The sequence below is a fragment of the Equus quagga genome, chromosome 1 (assembly GCF_021613505.1).
Source record: "Equus quagga isolate Etosha38 chromosome 1, UCLA_HA_Equagga_1.0, whole genome shotgun sequence".
In the NCBI taxonomy this organism is placed as follows: Eukaryota; Metazoa; Chordata; class Mammalia; order Perissodactyla; family Equidae; genus Equus; species Equus quagga.
Window position 1 is genome coordinate 28,848,012 of NC_060267.1, and position 18,628 is coordinate 28,866,639.

At 38.9% G+C, this 18,628-nt stretch overlaps 1 protein-coding gene across 1 annotated transcript in view; it reads left to right on the forward strand.

Annotated features, from left to right (window-relative positions):
* The window catches only part of PKP2 (plakophilin 2), an 84,132-nt gene extending 69,092 nt beyond the window's left edge, over nt 1–15,040 (forward strand). The window contains exons 10-13 of the mRNA XM_046681695.1: nt 3,040–3,193; nt 8,189–8,378; nt 10,901–10,988; nt 11,137–15,040. Of these exons, the coding sequence (XP_046537651.1) occupies nt 3,040–3,193; nt 8,189–8,378; nt 10,901–10,988; nt 11,137–11,205 (501 nt within the window). The 3' untranslated portion in view covers nt 11,206–15,040. The remainder of the gene's footprint in view (nt 1–3,039; nt 3,194–8,188; nt 8,379–10,900; nt 10,989–11,136) is intronic.
* The last annotated feature ends 3,588 nt before the right edge of the window (nt 15,041–18,628 follow it).

Sequence of the window (18,628 nt, forward strand, 5' to 3'; positions counted from 1 at the left end):
CCCACTTCAGCCTCTCCCATTTTCCTCAATAAGCGAGAATTACTAAGACTGCTCTGCTTTCCCCTAGTTGAGCAAATGTCGTTTGAGGATCCAGACTTCATTTAGAGTTGCATTTTCTGGTGATCATTTTTATATACAAACATCAAACTCTTTATTATCTATAAGAATATATCATTAAATGGTATAGTATGATATACATACAAAGCAAGATTTTAGTTTTAAAAACATCTCATGTTTTAAAAGAAAACAAATTTTTTTTATTTTATTGATTTAATTTTTTTTTTTTTTGGAGGAAGATTAACCCTGAGCTAACTGGGGCCAATCCTCCTCTTTTTGCTGAGGAAGATTGGCCCTGAGCTAACATCCATGCCCATTTTCCTCTACTTTATATGTGGGATGCCTACCACATCATGGCTTGCCAAGCGGTGCCATATCCACACCCAGGATACGAACTGGCGAACCCTGGGCCGCCGAAGTGGAACGTGCACACTTAACCACTACACCACCGGGCCAGCCCCCAAAAGAAAACAAACTTTAAGAAATAAATATCTTGTGACTTTTTAATCCATCCTTATCCTCATGAAGAACCTTCTGAGATTATAGTAAATCTTCAGGAAAACTTGATAGTATATTATTCATATCGTTCAGTTCAATAATCATTTGTATAGGACCATTCAAGGCACTGAGAGAAACAAAAAAGATGGACAAATCATTTCCTCCTTGCAAGGAACTTCTGTTCTAATAGGAGAGATACGCAATTTAATATAGTTGTAACCTAGAAAATTAACGAGTAGTGGTAGGAAAGGGAGGACAGAAGATGCCAGGCTGTGAAGGACTATATGAGCCATGCTAAGACTTGTGCACATCATTCTGAAGGCAACGGGGAGTCATCACAAGGTTTAAACATGAGGTGGAACATAATCACTTTAAATTTTAGAAGGATCATTCTGGTGTAACTTTGAAATCCTCACTGGCACTTAGAAAACAGCGAGTTGACCAGCAACATTTGAGCTCCTAGTGGAGATCAGAAACCATAAATTTGCAGAAGTGCCAATCTTCAAATGCCCTATTTACTATAGCAATATTTGGTGGCCAAGTGTAAAGTCAGCTTTGCAGTTTTGGTGAGTGGGTGAAAAATAGGCTAGAGTGATAGAGTTAAGGATGTTGGAAAGATAGTATTTGATGTAATGGTTCACATACCCTCATCTAAATAAGAAAGTTAAGGTAGGAGAGAATTGATCACTTGAGAGCAGGAAATGAAGGCTGAGGTATAAGGACTGGAGTTCCCGATGAGGCTTAAGAAGAAATATGATAGGAGTGAGGGAGAGAGAGCAAGGAGAATAGGAAGTTGTGTTCAGAGCTTGACATTGGAGTATATGTTTTCAGAGGAAAGGTGTTTCTGGGTGAACACAAGTTCCATATGACCATGGAAGTGAGTGGCTGATATGCAGAAGAGATGAAGACTATGACTTTTAGGAAGTCTATGAACTGTGAGGTAATTAATTTGGTCATCTACCATGGACAGGAGGTGGAGAAGGCTCTGAGTCAGGCTGCATAGCCTCCAGTGGATGCTGTGAAAAGACCAATAGATCTTGAGATGACAAAGAAAATGCTATGGGGGTGATAGAGCTGGATGGCAGTGACTCAGAAGAGCAGAGCTTGGGCATATGTGGAAAGAAATAATTATCTAGACAGGCTATAAGGGAGATAGAGGAATGCAAAACCTACCTTCTTGCCCAAGACACAGGAATTGTACAGAATAAATAGCCTCTCTAGGTGGCTACGGGGAAGGATTCTTCTCAGAGGAGAGCAAATGGTCTAATGGAATGTTCTGTGAATTAGTGAAAGACAAATTATAATTTGTTTACAATAAAACAGATATTCTAGAACAGTAGTTATTAAACTTCTTTGAGTCATGGACATTGTGAGTGTCTAATAAAATTATGGACCCTTCCCCTATAAAAATTTATTAGAAACACAAAAGTAGCTTTAAGCACCTCCTGTCCCATCCTGAAACCTATCCTGGATCCTATATTAAAAACCCATATTCTAGAAGGTACAGTGGAGGATGTAAGAAGGAGAGCAATCTGAGGGAGACAGCGGGAAACAAGCATGTTTAGATAAGATAAACAGAGAAGATAGGCGCCTTGAAGAATGACCAAGTATTACGGGAATTTCTGGCATGGTGGCCTCAAATTAGCTTCAAATAGAAATCTAGGAAGTTGCAGACACAAGCTAAGGCACTAGTATCAGTGGAGGTTTGTTGATGCTAGGAAGGATCTGGTTGGAACTCAGATGGAAAGTAGATGGCCAGCCTAATAAGATTTGCCTCTAATGGACCTACACTTGGCCCAACAACTTGCATGTGCAGCCTCTGATACAGAGCATAGAATTACAGCTGATCTAACTAGCCGTACATGCCTTTCTTTACACGCCCAATATCTCTTTCAGAATAAACTGGTTTTTAGAAATGAGGGAGTTTATTAAAATATGTAAAATGCCAATATTTGAACAAGAAGAGACAAAAAAGATGAATAAGCCAGCAACCAGTAAATATATTGAAGTAATAATCGAAGACATCTCCCTTTAAAACTTTTGTCAGCTCAGTTGGTTTTATAGCTGAATTCTACCAAACCCACAAAGGGGAGATTGTTCTTGTATTACACAAACAGTTCAAGAAAATGGAAAAAGGGAAAACGCCACCCAACTAATTTTATGATATTAGTGTAATTTGATTTTAAAACTGATAACAGTATTACAAGAAAGGAAAAGACAGGCGCATTTTGTTTATAAACACAGACGCGAACAATGTAGTAGCTAACCAAATCCAACATTGTGTTTTAAAATGCTGAATAAATTGTTTTTATCCCGAAATTAAATTGAAAACCTAATAAGAATGAAAAAGATATATCTTCAGATTGGTTTCATCACTGCTCTAGTTTTTAAAACATCTTGCTTGACTTCTGGTAATCTGCAGAAAAACTTAATATTACCATGAAGTCAAACACAATAGCACTTGTGGGACGTCTCTTAAAACAGATGCCGACGTCAGTGGCTCAGACAGTTGTCCAGAAGGAAAACGGCCTCCAGCACACCCGAAAGATGCTGCATGTTAGTGATCCAAGTGTGAAAAAGACTGCTGTGTCCCTGCTGAGGAATTTGTCTCGGAATCTTTCGCTGCAGAATGAAATTGGTGAGTCAGTAAAAGTATCTGGCTGAAATAGGTACGCAGTGAAAATACAAATGCAATAAAATGTTGTCTTTATCACATTCTTTTCACAATGGTGAACTGAAAATGTGAAGAAAGAGCAGAATGTCATAAATACACCTGGTTTTTGTGCACACAGATGTCAAGGGTGGGGTTTCTCACTGGGTCTCAAATAGGATTTTTCTTAATATCCAGCATTTTTTTGTTGTTTTTATTAACACAAAGAGAAATTTTAGACCACACTAATAATTAACAAGATAAGGAATATATTTGATGGCATAGCTCATCCCTCAGCTGTGCCAGCCAGTGAAATCTTTTGAATCCATGTAGCTGTCTTTCAGAATGTTTTCTGCATAGCCTGATTGGGACCACCCTTCTAGAACATTAAAAAACAGTCGTTGTTCACTTTAGAAACTTGGCCGTTGTTGGACTGGAAAAAAATAAATAGATAATCACACACACAAAAAGACACAAAGGAGTCACTGAATATAGCAGGTTCTGCATATATGGCTTTTAGAATAAATATGATGAAACATATTTGCTCTTTTTTTTGAGAGTCTATATTATTGACAAAGATGGTAACTGTATTATGCTATCAATTAAATAATTTTTCACTCTTTTGTGTTATACCTAGAAGTATCTGATAAATGTTTGTGAATCAACTCAAAAACTATAAAATGAGATAGTAGGAAGACAATGCTAAAATTAAGCATGCTTCAGATAAAAACTAGACTATTGGGGGTAGGCATGACATAGTCTATACAGAAACTGATATATAATAATGTACACCTGAAATTACACAATGTTATAAACCAATGTGACCTCAATAAAATAATTTTTTAAATAATGATAAAATAAAATTAAGCATGTTTCCTAATGCTCCATTAATTAGTCACTCCTGACAACTTGAAATTCAGTTTTTCATGAAATTCTACTAAAATTGTAGACAAGTTTTGGTTTTTCAATGGATCAGATTATTTTGGAATGTACACACATACAAGAGATATTGAAGTCTCTGGTTAATGTTTTAGTAACGTCATTTCCAAAGACAGCCACCAGCACAACATTGCACAAGCGGTTTCAGAGAATGGTTTTGTGCCCATTATAAATAGAGAAAGAGCCTGGAAATTTGTCACTGACTCTAAAAGAAACTTTGCCATAGGCATTCTCAGAATTATGAAACTGTGCTCCCCATTGTCTTCCGTGGACTTGTGTGCTGCACTTCAATTCAGGTGTATTGTCCTTTGAGTTTTCTTTTTCTTTTTCCAAATAAAATGTTGACTCCATCTTTAAAACATTGCCTCTAAAAATAATTGCGCTCTACACATTGTGCATGTACCTTCAGGGCAGAAATGCTGTTGGGTCAGTTTCTATACAGTTCTCTACCTGTTGGTAAGATATAGCTGTAGCCCCACAGTTTATATAAGATAATTCCACTGATAAACCTCCCCTCATTTTAAGGACAACAGAGAGAAGTGGCTTGAGCAAGCTAAAATCAATTTTTAAAAATTCCAAATTGGCTTTGTGTCAAATAGATAATTTGAGTAAAAAGACCTGTCTTGATTCAGGGTATTAATAGCCAAGAATAAATGGAAATCAGTTTGAAATACATGCTTTGTGCTTCTCATAAGAGATTTCTAGGCCAGGTAAAACTTTCCATGTGCTGACCTGTGATGATGTCATCACATTTTATTTAGATTTACAGAAATAAACTTGAAACATATTTTCTTTTCTTTTTCTTTTTTTTTCTTTTTTATGTTTTTTGCTGAGAAAGATTCACCCTCAGCCAACATCTGTGCCAATCTTCCTCTATTTTGTATGTGAGCCACTGCCATGGCATGGCCATTGACGAGTGGTGTAGGTCCGCCCCTGGGAATTAAACCTGGGCCACTGAAGTGGAGAGCGTGGAACTTAACCACCAGGCCACCAGGGCTGGCCTGAAACTTATATTTTCTTACAAACTTAAAGATAGGCAGCTTAGCATGGTGACAAAATATAGATCTCAGGTACAAGACATGGATCTGTATCCTACAGTGTGACCTTGCCACTCATGTCACCTTGGCTAGTCATTTAACTGATCTAAACCAACTGAGATTAGTAATCACTACCTAATAGTGTTTTTCCAAGGGTCAGATAACATGATGTACTTGCAAGCATCAGGAAGTATTTGGATAGATCTCTCGAGTCTCAGTTCACATTTCTTCAGTTACAGATGTTTTCAGACATCCAGCTAATGTCTTGGCTTTTTAAGGCATTGAGTTTAAGCATTAAAATCTCAACAATATGACATTGAGCTATAACCCTTCACTACCATGATAAGGCCTTTAATTTTTATATTTCACTATTAAAGATCCAATTTTATTTTATTTTATTTTTTAAGGTTTTATTTTTTCTTTTTCTCCCCAAAGCCCCCCAGTACGTAGTTGTGTATATCTATCTATCTATATATATATATTTTTTTTTTTTCTTTTCAGTTGTGGGTCTTTCTAGTTGTAGCATGTGGGACACCGCCTCAGCTTGGCTTGATGAGTGGTGTTAGGTCCACGCCCAGGATCTGAACCTGCGAAACCGTGGGCCGCCAAAGCAGAGCACGCGAACTTAACCACTTGGCCACAGGGCTGGCCCCCAGAGATCCAATTTTAATTGTCCCAAAGCAAATGTATTTATTCAGGCCCACTGTGTGTGTGTGTGTGTCTGTGTGTGTCTATGTGAGTGTGTGGACAGAGAAACACCAAGAGACAAAATGACCTCCTTACTATATTGTAGTATCTAGCTTTGTCGATGTAAACAATTGGACTGCTTTTCTAAGAACAACAAACGCCATGTAAAATGTTAAAGACTCTAATGTCTCTAATTCTCACTCCTCCTCTGACATGACCCTGAGTTTCAACCTTGAGTTTCATCTACAAAAGTGGACCTTCTTGTTGGCGATGCTGAGGGAGGCGAGGTGGGACTCTCTCTGAGTAGGCATTGTCCTCGGTGTGGGCAGCCTGGGTGTCAGCAGCCAGTGCTGCAGCCTGCAGAGAGGTGATGGGGCGTTTTCTGTTGGATTGTCTCAGCCTTGTTTCCTTGTTATTGACCTAAATTTCAGTGAAAGGAAAATTCATGTTCTCAAGGCCTTTCGGTCTGTGGCTTAACTTATTAAAAGGAGGAAGCCTTCTGAAAATAACTCCCATCTTTTGAGAGCTTACTACGTATGTGCAGGGTACTGGGATACAGTTAACACATACTAACTTATTTAAGCCCTTAAAACGACAGATACTATTATTATCCCATTTGACAAAGTAGGAAAATGAAGCAGGGGGAGGTTCCATAGCCTGCCCAGACCACACAGCCATTAAATGGCAGAGACAGGACTGAAACCTGAAGAAGTGTGGCTTCAGAGGCTGAGCTCTGAGCTCTCAACACTATGTTATGATGCTTGAACAACAGTGAAAAAGAAAGTGGTCAGGCCTTTGAGCAGAAGATGTGTCTTTCCTGTCAGTCAGGTCCAGGTGTTATCAAAAGGATGACACATCGTTCAGTGCCTTTTATTGATGCCTCTCTGTTTTAGGCATTGTGATCGATGCAAATCCAGAAATGTGTACAATGATTGTCCTCCAGGAACCCATCGCCCCATTTGGAATTCAGACAGGCTTATAGCTAATTACAATTCAGTATCATAGAGAGAAGTGCAGTTCAAGGTGCCACATAAACTCAGATGAAGAAACAATAAAATTAAGCGGAAATATTTCTTATACAACCGTGATAAACACAGCGGTGTATTAAAGAGCTGTGAGGAGCAGCAAAACAATTGAAGCATGCTCTCTGTTTTTTAAGGAGAGTCCAAAGTAGTTAGCGAGAAAGAAGAAAACATGTGAAAAGAATTATTGCAGAAAATCAAGTACATATTCATATTGCCCAAAATATACACCGGAGGACAAATTATAATGAAATCATCAAACATTAATACCTCTCTTGTTATTACAAAAAAAAAGTCTGGGGCTGGCCCCATGGCCGAGTGGTTAAGTTTGCTCACTCCGCTGCAGGCGGCCCAGTGTTTCGTTGGTTCGAATCCTGGGCGCGGACATGGCACTCCTCATCAAACCACGCTGAGGCAGCGTCCCACATGCCACAACTAGAAGGACCCACAACGAAGAATATACAACTATGTACTGGGGGGCTTTGGGGAGAAAAAGGAAAAAATAAAATCTTTAAAAAAAAAAGTCAAACTAAAACCCTTATAACCAAGAACTTACATAGTGAAAAAATAAATTTAAAGTAATCTCTTTCTCTTTTTTTTAATAATAGCATTATTAGTGCATTCAAGAAACTTTGGGCATTTCAGATAATTTTTTAAAATATTTTTAGGTCACCATCAATACTATTGTAGAAAAACAAGTCCTGTTATTAGTGTATTTCTTCTCAGGTTTTTTATGTGTTTTTTCTCTCCTGGTATTATAATATGTATTCTTTATATAAATAAATATACTGGTTTTTCACACAGAATATTAACATAAATATTTTCTGGTTATACGTGCTTCACTGATATGTTTTGGGATGCATAATATTCTTTTCAAATGTATTTCCATTGATTATGTTCTATTATTGGAATATTTAGGCTGTTTATAATTTTTAATTTATATGTAATACTATAATAAAGATCTCTGCATAAAGCTTTTTCCATTTTTAAAGTGATATCTTTAGGATCAATTTCCAGAAGTGGAATTACTGAATCAAAGAATGTGAAAATTTTTAAAATTCTTGACATTTCTGTCAAATTGCTTTCTGAACAGATTTCCAGTGTACTGAGCACAGAGTATCATCTTTTTTAAAAATCTTTTCTAAATTTGAGTGTTAAGAGTGTTGAATGTTACATCTTTCATATGCTTATTAATCAATTGTGTTTCCTTTTTAAAATGTTCTTGACCCAAAATGTATTGGGATCTTGAGGCTAAGAAATAATCCTTTTCATTGTGTTCTTTCTGTTTCATAATGTAGCCAGAGAAACTCTGCCTGATTTGGTTTCCATAATTCCCGACACAGTCCCAAGTACTGACCTTCTAATCGAAACTACGGCCTCTGCCTGTTACACGTTGAACAACATCATCCAGAACAGTTACCAGAATGCCCGGGATCTTCTAAACACTGGGGGCCTGCAGAAAATCATGAACATCAGCGCAGGGGATGCGTAAGTCCTTTAGCATCTGCCAGTCAGCAGTCGCTTTCCCTACCACCACACGCGTGTGTAAATAATCCAGTTGTGAATGTCCAGTCATTGAGTACCATGGGCGACATGGCCAAAAACAGGATTGTAAAGTTGGGCTGGATCATCTGGCCCAGTCCTTGGTGACAAGGCAAGTGAAAAACTGAAGCTTCCAAGCCCAATAGTTGCCCATTCTCATCTAAAATATCCAGAGATAGTCAAACACCATAGCTTCTCTGGGTAGTGCCTTCCAGCATTTTATTCACTTGATGAATTAATTTGTTTTCCAGAGCCACGGCTGTGATTTAAGAACAGCAGAGTGTAGGCAAAGTGGGAGTCCTATGGACAGAGAATACCCTTTTCCTCACTTAAATCTGTGGAGCCAGTGTCACCACAGGTGGCTGAGAGGAAGCAGTGATAGCACAAGGAGGAGAAGTAGGAGGCAGCGTAACAAGAAATTCTTGCTTTCTCTATCACATCTGTTCCACCTCTTATTCCCTTTTGAGAATAAAAGGTTTAATGCATATGCCTTCCCGCATCCCTCTTTTTGTGTCTTTGAATTTTCCACATTTTAAAAAAACAGATGAGGAAGAGAATGAAAAACCTTGTGTAACCAAATTATTACTGTTAGTTAATTTAGAGTGATGGGATCCAAAGGGAGCACGAAGATTATTATCTTTTTCTCTTTATACAGTTTTGAATTGCTCGCCTTGTTAAATACAAGTTACTTTTGTGGATAACATAAAAGAAAAGAAATGTTATTGTAGCCGAGTTCTAATGAGCTGCAAAGCAAACAAACTTCACCTGGTGTGGACAAATGTGTGTGAGGCAGGCATGGGGGCTCTGTGGTGTCCTGGAAATGAACACGTGTCCCTTCCCCCACAGTCCCACCCAGTTTAGGCCCCTGGTGCTCTGCAGCCCCGCTCTGGGAAAGCTCGCAGGGAAGGAAGACCACATTCAGTCACGTGATTAAAAGGAGCACTGGTTAAAAGGTCAGTTCCCCAAGAGCGGGGAAGGCTCACCTGTCCCCAGAGCCTGGCAGATAGCTGTTGCTCAGTCTTTGTGGAAAGAATGAATTATTGCTGCAGAATAGATCTGACCATTCCTAATAATCCTCCAAACCTCTAAGCAAATCTCCACAAGACCATATAATGTTAATTATTTGAGTATTCAGACAGAAGCAGCACATGGGAATACGCCATCACTTTTGGAAACTTCTTGTAGCTTAGCAACATATGAGGATGTGCTACTCTGTTGCCTATTTTTTGTCTTGAGTGTCCACCTGTGAGCTAGTCCTTACATGTCCTCTCTCAAACAAAAGTCAGCAAGGAGCTTCTAACTGTTGTACCTGCTTCTCTGTCCTTGCCAGAGTGTTGTATAGCTGCCCTGTAATGTATGAGCTAGCCTGGGAACCAGTTGCCATTTATAACATTTTATCTTTCAATACATGAGTTCCAAGTGCCAACTGACCAACTCATAAACAAATTTTATGAATATACAGCCCTTGCAATTTAAGAACTTTTTCCAATTTTAAATATCAGAGACCAGTAGCTTTCATGGATATATTAGTACTTTGGTTATTAGCAAGTGACTCTGAAAAGTCCATGAGGTACTATAAAAAAGTCTGTAAGATACTGATTTGACTTACCCTTCATACAAGGCTGGTATGGAAGGGAAAGGCTTTTAGCTAATGAGTGAACCCAGCCTGTGCTTCTCCATACAGCTTTGCATTCTCTATTCTTGGTTGCATGTTTACAAATCCTATGATATAAAAAATAAGTTCTTTGTTAAAAGAAAAAATTCAGCCATGTGCTAGTTCAGGTGATAGAAGAGATAGAGATCTAAGAAAGCATTAGATCCTTAGCCAGAAACGGGAGGTTTAGGACAAATTTAAAAGCTGAGCATCAAAAACTGAGTACAATGCCAAATTCAGTGGTGACTTGGTTTTATAACAGGACACATCTTCCATCTGCTCTCTATAAAAACAAAGAAATTTTGAAACTATTTTAACAAATGCTCCAATAAGAATTCATTTTATTAACTTGAAAAAATTACTCCTACATTCATAGTCACTAAGTCTAAGAGGTGTATATATTTTTCAGTCATCCTTTCCTGCATTTGTATTCTATAAATGTACATTAAAGTATACAAATATATTCTATCAATATGCAAATACAAATTTTATTCTATAAATAAATTCAAAGATTTGTAAAAGTCTAAGGATGTATTCCTTATAAATATCAGGAATTTGCTCTGTAAACTATTTATTGGTTAGCACGTGCTAGTCGTTTAAAAATATTTTTTAAAAATAATTTAAAAAACAACAAGAGGGTGGCCCCTGGCCTTCAGAGCTCACCGTCTAATTCTCTTCTGATGATGAGTGGCCTAACTTAATGGATGGCTACTGAGCAACAGCAGTTAAAGAAGATTTGCGGAGCGTCCAAAGACAGCGCCCAGAAGCCTGACACATTCTCGCTGATCTCAGAGTGTCCTTTTCTTCTTTTCAGCTGTGCCTCCAACAAAGCCAGTAAAGCTGCCTCTGTTCTCCTGTATTCTCTGTGGACACACACGGAGCTCCATAACGCCTACAAGAAGGTAAGAACGCCAGAAAGACGTGTGTTGTACTTAACAGCCAGATAATCGTGGCCTTCTTGTCTTGACCCTGGTGAGAAATCACTAAAAACTGCATTTTCTTGTGTGAAAATGTTGTTACCTTTCACATTTCTGTTTGCTTATTCCAAAGGCTCAGTTCAAGAAGACAGATTTTGTCAACAGCCGGACTGCCAAAGCGTATCACTCCCTTAAAGACTAAGGACAGTGAAGAAGCGCCCTCAGAAATGCCAGCCTCGCCATTCTCAGCCACAAAAATACCCCAAAGGAAAGCACCTATTTTTCTACTGCCCAGCCCAAGAAGCCGCAAAAAAAGCATGCCTTGTTTCTATCCTTTTCTATTTCCATGGTCCCCAGAATTCAGAAAACAAATAATCAGAGTATAATTTTATTGGTCTTCCAGAAGACTTTTGCAAGTTTGCCACCAGTAGAGACTGGCAGCGGGCTTAATTCAACCTTCTCCAAATAGTGGTCTTTGTGATCAGGGCTTACAATGCATGGCCTCCTGGAACCACAATGTGAATTCATGTGGAATGGACATTAACAGAATAAATAAGGAAGGAAGCTGTTGTATTACTAGGATTTTAAAAGTTTGATTTACATTTTTATTCCCTTTCTGGTTTCCATGTTTTGTCACTCATATGCACGTCGCTTCACCACTGAGCCACGAGTGTGTTGTCCTGCTGTGTTGAAACAGAATGGAAACGACGAGAAATATTTGAAAAGTTGTCCAGGAGAAAATTTAATGGCAAAGTTATATGTTTCTTTGTTTACTTTGTGCTTGTTTTTATCCTCTTGAATTTTTTCTCTGATTTTAAATGAACTAATGAAATTTAGATCACAGAGCATGCATGACTGTAAGGAAAAGAAATTGAAAGAAAGTGATCATAGCAAACTTAAAAATCTTTTCCACAGGGAAAGACAACTATGGTTGTGAAATTCAATGTTCCCTCTAAACGCTGAGTAAATGCAATTTTCTGCCCAAGGAAATACGTTACCTGTAACACCACTGTGAAATGAAAATCTCTTCTGAATGGTGGCATTCAGTGTAACTATTTCCTGGACTTTTTCAGCCACTGCAATGGGCTGGTGAAAGAACAGACTCAACTCTTTAGCTACAAAAGGAAGAAAGGCTTCTCAAACAGCTGGGCCAGCCCAGGGCACTGAAGACACAGCTCATTTTAATGAATTATGTTATCAACCAGCCCAACTTTGCTCAACATTTGAAAAAATAGCACAGAGCCACTAACTCTGATGTGATCTTCCTCAAACCATTATTTTAAGTCAAGGGAACTCTATAGAAGAAAAATGAAGAAGTTATGTTGAGGAAAAATGTGTCTAGACCACCAAGAAATGGTGTGAGAGATACTAATATTTAAAAGTTGACACCATCATCTACTGAAGCGAATCTATATTGTTATTTTAACTGGGCCGTGAGTAATATTCATATAGAATTAGTCTTCTCAACTACAATTTTGTTAGTATATTTTGCTTTTCTAAAAAATCTGACAATGTTTGTTATAAGAAAGTAAGAAGAGAAAAATCCTTCAGCTCCTTTTGGCCAGATAGGCGTAATAGAAAATAAATTCCCATTTTCAGTTTGAATGTGTACTTAAGGCTTTATTATATTTAGAACTTGAAATTTTTTCCATTTTAAAAGCTCAATGAAGAAGACTTAGTTTACTAACCTAGTTCAAAATGAAATTATTTGGATACCAATTTTTAAAATACTGAAGAGAGAAATTATCTCTTTTTCCAGAGTTTTGATGATAAGCATTTGGAGTATTTATTCCTCCAGATAACTGATGTATGTTCCAGAACTTTCTGTATTTTTTAAGACATTAGTAGAATCTTCAATAATGTTACACACAAAATGAGGCAAAAATAACATTGCCTGCATTGGTATCTGTGTATATCTGATTTATTTGTATTTCTTGGTATATGTGGTATGATTGACATGACATCTGAGGATTTGACCTTATAAACTTCAACTTTAATTACTAAGGGTTTGATGCTTTGTAATTGCTTTTGTTTCTTCTCTAATTAAAATCCTAAATTCTTTACCAAGAAACACTTCCTGTAAGAAAGATGTGAGTAGCTAGTGACTAAAACATGTAAAAATGGAGAGACATACAAATGCATTAGCTATTGTTGGATTTTAGTAAATTGAATGAGTCTGTGCCCACAAAAAGATAGACTGTGTTTGATCCCCATGTTCTGCTTTATCCACTCTGTTTACACAAACCTCACTACGTCACTATCTGTGAATACCTCTAGGGGAGGTCCTTGTGTGGTTGAACATCCATTTTGATCACAGGTCTACACACAAAATTCCTTTTTTGCCTGTGTGTCCCAGACTGTGCCCATGTCTTCAAAGGAACTGATGGGCTGAGCTGGGCCTTTTTATTTATTTGTGCTGAGTTCCAAAGGGCTGCTGCCTTGTCACAAATTCTTAATGGTCTTCTGGAAGATGGGAGGTTGCTGCCCTGAATTTCTATCACTGGAAACATTTGTTTATACCTGATGGATATAACCAAAGGGTTTTCTGACAAGATGAAGAGGGGATTAACATGTCAAATGGGAAAACAAGCAGCATGAGTAGATAAACCACTTTAAAACCAATTTAATCAGCCTCTGAAGAAGCAATTCCCTAGAAGAAAAAAGGAAATGGGAAATATGTATAAACTTAAATATTTATTTAATATATATATAATTTATATATACTATAGTTATAAATGAAATTTCCTTGAAATGAGATGTGTAATGAACTTACTGCAATGGAATGAGGAGGACTTTGGTATGTGTGGACTTTGAACCAAATTGCAGAAGCCTCGAATCGCAGAATCTGAGGATTAGGAGGGAATTTAGAGGGTATCTGGTCAAGTCCTCCTTGACATATCTTCTTGCAGCAGAAAAGACTCAGTTCTTATTAAAGCGACAGAGAAAAAAAAATGCCCTCCTTCAGTCAACTAATGCCCAGCATGACCCTGTAACCAGCCCATCTTAAGACTCAGTAACTGTTGCATTAAAGTATTTGTTGTGGGAAGGGAAATAGGTTAAGAAGGAAACAAACTTTTCAAAATAAAATTCTACTTTAGTTTAACGTTTTAGTTTATAGGGATGCTGACAGTTGCATCTCTTGTGAAATAAATGTCAACCTCTTAAGGACTATAAGAAAAAGGAAAACTCTCACTTTTTATGATATATTCAGGAAAGAGAGATCAAAATGCCACACGTTGGCAGAAGAGTTGTTTAGAATAAGAGCAAGCAGGGAAAGTGTTCTGAAAGCCACAGTCTGGGAGACAGTTAAAGAATCCAGAAATATTTAGCCTGGAAGAAAGGTGCTATGTCACTTATCTTGAAATATCTGGAAGAACGTTGTATGGAAGATGACACGGTCTTATTCTGACGGAGCAGAGGACAGACAAGGGTCAGTAGGCAGAGGCTTGTGAGACCAGCTTTGACTGAACAACAGTGGACATAGATCGAAAACGCCTCACAGCCTCCTCATGACGCATACACCTTTTTCTTTTTCTTTTTCTTTCTTTACATTTTCCACATGAAAATAACCTGAAACAGAGAGAGGTTAAGACACACTTTAAAGTCACATAGCTAGAAAGTGCAGAGGGGCCGTATGAACCCAGGCGAGATGGCTCCTCGCTAGGGGTTTCCTGGGAACCAAGAATGAAAGATTCGTGTCTCCGTGCTGGGGAAATGCGAGGATCTCTGGCTTGTCTCTCTTTGGAGAGTTTAGGGGCAGTCTGGCATGATGGTTAAGAGGGCTGATTCTAGAACCAGCCAGCCTGAGCTCAGATTGTGACTTCTTCCCCACTGACCAGCTGGAGTGGGTTTCTTACCCTCTGAGCTTCAGCTTTCCTTCTCTGTTATATGCGAATGATAAGACTAGTTACCTTATGTTGTTTTGAGGATTAAATGTTTTCATAATTATAAGCACTTAACAGTGCCTGGCAGTATGTACTCAATAAATGCTAATAACTAATTTATTTGTAGTTCTCTGGTTTGGGGATCTTTGCTTTTCTTTTTTAATCCATCTCTCTTGAATTTCTTTTTTCAGATGTGGGTTGGTTCAGTTAAAGGTCCAACCTTCCCCCAGCCACCCATTTTATTTTTTTTAAAGATTGGCACCTGACCTAACATCTGTTGCCAATCTTCCTTTTTTTTCCTTTTTTTTCCTTCTTCTTCTCCCCAAAGCCCCCCCAGTCCATAGTTGTATATTCTAGTTGTAGGTCCCTCTGGTTGTGCTATGTGGGATGCCGCCTCAGCATGGCCTGATGAGCCATGCTAGGTTCGCGTCCAGGATCCGAACCCATGAATCCCCAGTCCGCCGAAGTGGAGTGCACAAACTCAACCACTCCAGCCGCCCATTTTATACACACACACACTGACCATCCCTTAGAAAGCCAGGTAGAAATGAGGAAAACAAACATGGCCCAGATAAGTGATTCTGAATGTCTGTTCCTCAGAACACAAGTCCTTTGAGAGTATTTATAAGCGTTATGTGAAAAAAAAAAATCCCATACTTAAATAAGTTTGAGAATGGCTGAGTTATACAAAGATTGAAAGGATCTTGATTGCAAGACTTCTCAGAGTCCCTAATAGGCGATGTGCATTGTGGAATCTCCAGGCAGGGACAGAGGATGCTGCATGTCACGAACCTTTTGTCTGAATCGATAAGCCCTTTTCCTTAGATGACTCTTAAGGGCATGTTGCTTAAGTGTTAAGTTCTTAAGTGTAAGGTTAAGTGTTGCTCTGCAAACTCTTTGACCAACCGCAATCTAAGCCACAGGCAAAAGGACAAAAGGTGTTTATCTGGCTCACCGTCTACTCCCGTTCATCTTGCAGGAGCCTGGGCTATGAATAAGCCATACCTGGGGTTAGTTATGCTTCTGCAAATCAGTGATTTCAGTAGATTGAGGACTAGTTCCTGAACGTTTTGTTTCATTCCCCTCTGGAGTGCTGCTAATTTGCAGGCAGGGAGATAACTCAGAAGGTAGTTATCAGCCCAGAGAAGCAGGTTGAGGCAGCAACAGACAGTCCTCCACCCAGCTGATCAGACCTCCTCAGAGATCTCACATCAAGAAGCTGTTAAATCTCTCAGAAGCCAGAATCTCGCCTGTAAGCTGCTGACACACCATACAGCTGACGAGGAATAAAAAACAAGTCCAAACTGTTGCAGATTCTCTTGCAACCATAATAGGATGTTCTGCACAGTAACAGCTACCCCTTGGGGTGTTTTTTGTTTTGGAAAAAAGTGGTTTCCGTTTTTAATGACATATTTCAGCATACGTACGGGTATTGAGCGCTTAGTCCTGGAGCTGAGGACCAGTGAGATGCGCTTTATAAGGAAGCGCTCTCAGCGCTTAGCAAAACCGACTTCACCGTCACAGTTTACAGTATCCTTTGCTTCCTCTGGGAAATGGAAAGTCATCAACTGCATGGTGAGGGTTAGGGAACTCTAGACCCATGCAGATCTTGTGGAATAGGTTTCTCTCATAAAACAAGGAATGGTTACAGTAAAAAGCAGAGAATTATTAAGAAGATACCTTCATGTTTAGCCAGAAAAAGTTGCCTGTGATAAGAATGCATGAAAATTCTAATATCTAGAAAATTAACAAAAAATTTTTTCCCCGCAATTTTTTTTTTTACCCCTTGCTCTAATTGGAGATTTTTACAGTTCCTAATTTAAAAAATAGAAGTAGTCTATTTTTGTGGTATTGCCTAAACAGCTTTTTATAAGAATTATGTGTGAACATATTAAGTAGCACGTTCCCACTTCTTTTGGCGGCTCATACCTAAAGTGACCCAGATTTCCTCACCTCATGTTCTTTTTCTCCTGCTTCAGTTTATCATTTAGGATGCTTCATTTGCATTTGAGTCATAAAAAAGTTCAACTTAAAATGGCTTAAGCAATAAATGTTTTGATCTCATGTGACAGGAAGATTGGATTTAGGCTCAAGATTGGTTATTTCAGCTGCTCATTGATGTTTTCAAGAACCCAGATTCCTTCAGTCTTTCTGCTCTGCCATCCTCAATGCGTTAGCTTTTTTCCCCTGGTTGATTTCTTCATGTTGACAAAATGGTTGCAGCAGCTCCCAACATCCCATTTTCACAGAGCCATGTCCAAAGGCCAGAAGAGTAAACATTCCTTTCTTGCATCCTTTTTTTGTAAGTAAAGAAAATTTTCCCAAAAGCCTCCATCAGACATCCCTTATTTGTTATTGCCCAGAATTACATCACACATCTATTCCTAAATCAATTCCTGGTGAGAAAAATGAAACTACTATTCTTTTCTTAAACCAAGCACATTTCACCCAAGGCTGAGCCTACCCCCCCTGAGATTCATGGATAATGAATACTTGAATAAAGTGAAGTTTTATTGAGCAAGGAACAAAGGGGCTGCAGAGTAGTCTACAATGTCACCTGCCCTATGTAGGGACACTCAAAGAAAAAGGAATTCAACGTTTTTTAGCAAACTGATTTCATCTGGCCTATAAGATAACAGTGTTCTTTGAAAAGCTGCAGGTGAAAGAATGAGTTTTCCTGCTAGGAATGTTGCACTGTGTTTAGGACAAAGTCTGTGAAAGTTTGTGGGTAAAGCATGATGGGAGAGGGCCGGCCCAGTGGCACAGTGGTTAAGTGCATATGTTCCACTTTGGTGGCCCGGGGTTCAACAGTTCAGATCCTAAGTGCGGACATGGCACTGCTTGGCAAGCCATGCTGTAGTAGGTGTCCCACATATAAAGTGGAGGAAGATGGGCACAGATGTTAGCTCAGGGCCAGTCTTCCTCAGCCAAAAAAGAGGAGGTTTGGCAGCAGATGTTAGCTCAGGGCTAATCTTCCTCAAAAAAAAAAAAAAAAAAAAAGAATGATGGGAGAGCTAGGAACTGCAGTTAAACCGAAATTCATGATTTCAAGGAGAATAATAAAAGAAGATGATACAACTGATGTTCAGTTGAACAATAGGGGTGGAATAAAATTGTTGCAGAAACTCCAGTGCCTCTTTTTCAGTCTCTACCCTTCTTGACATCTACGATTCCTCACCTTTAAGTACAAATTATGGAACCTAAGTTACACCTTCATTGACCAGATCATCTTGGAAGACAGTTGGCCTGAGCTGAGGTGGTTGGTAATCTCCAGTTCCGGAACCTCCCTGAGACATCATTTTAGCTGAGGAGAGAGCACTTGCATTTGGATTCTGACTTGACTTCTCACTGGCTGTGTGACCCTGGGGAGTCACTTTAACTTTCTGAGTGTCAGTGTGCCCTCATTGGTAAAATGGAGTTGATAATTAATGCATCATAGGATTGTTGAGGGAATAAAATGAGATGACATTTCCAGAATACCTGGCGCCTAGGCCCTCAATCAAAGGTCATGATTACTTCCTCCCTCTTGTAGATCTGTCTGCCGCCCAAAGGTCCCCAGGCTTCAACTTCTGCCAGCAGTTTTATTCCCCTGCTTTTCACAGTGTCCCAGGGATCATCTAAGAACAGAAAGCAAACTCCATGGGGGTGAAACAGGAAGTGATAAGAAGAGGAGGGAAAACTTACCTGCTGAACCTCATCGCCCCCTGCAGCCCCTCTTAATGCCTTCAGGATTTCCTCACT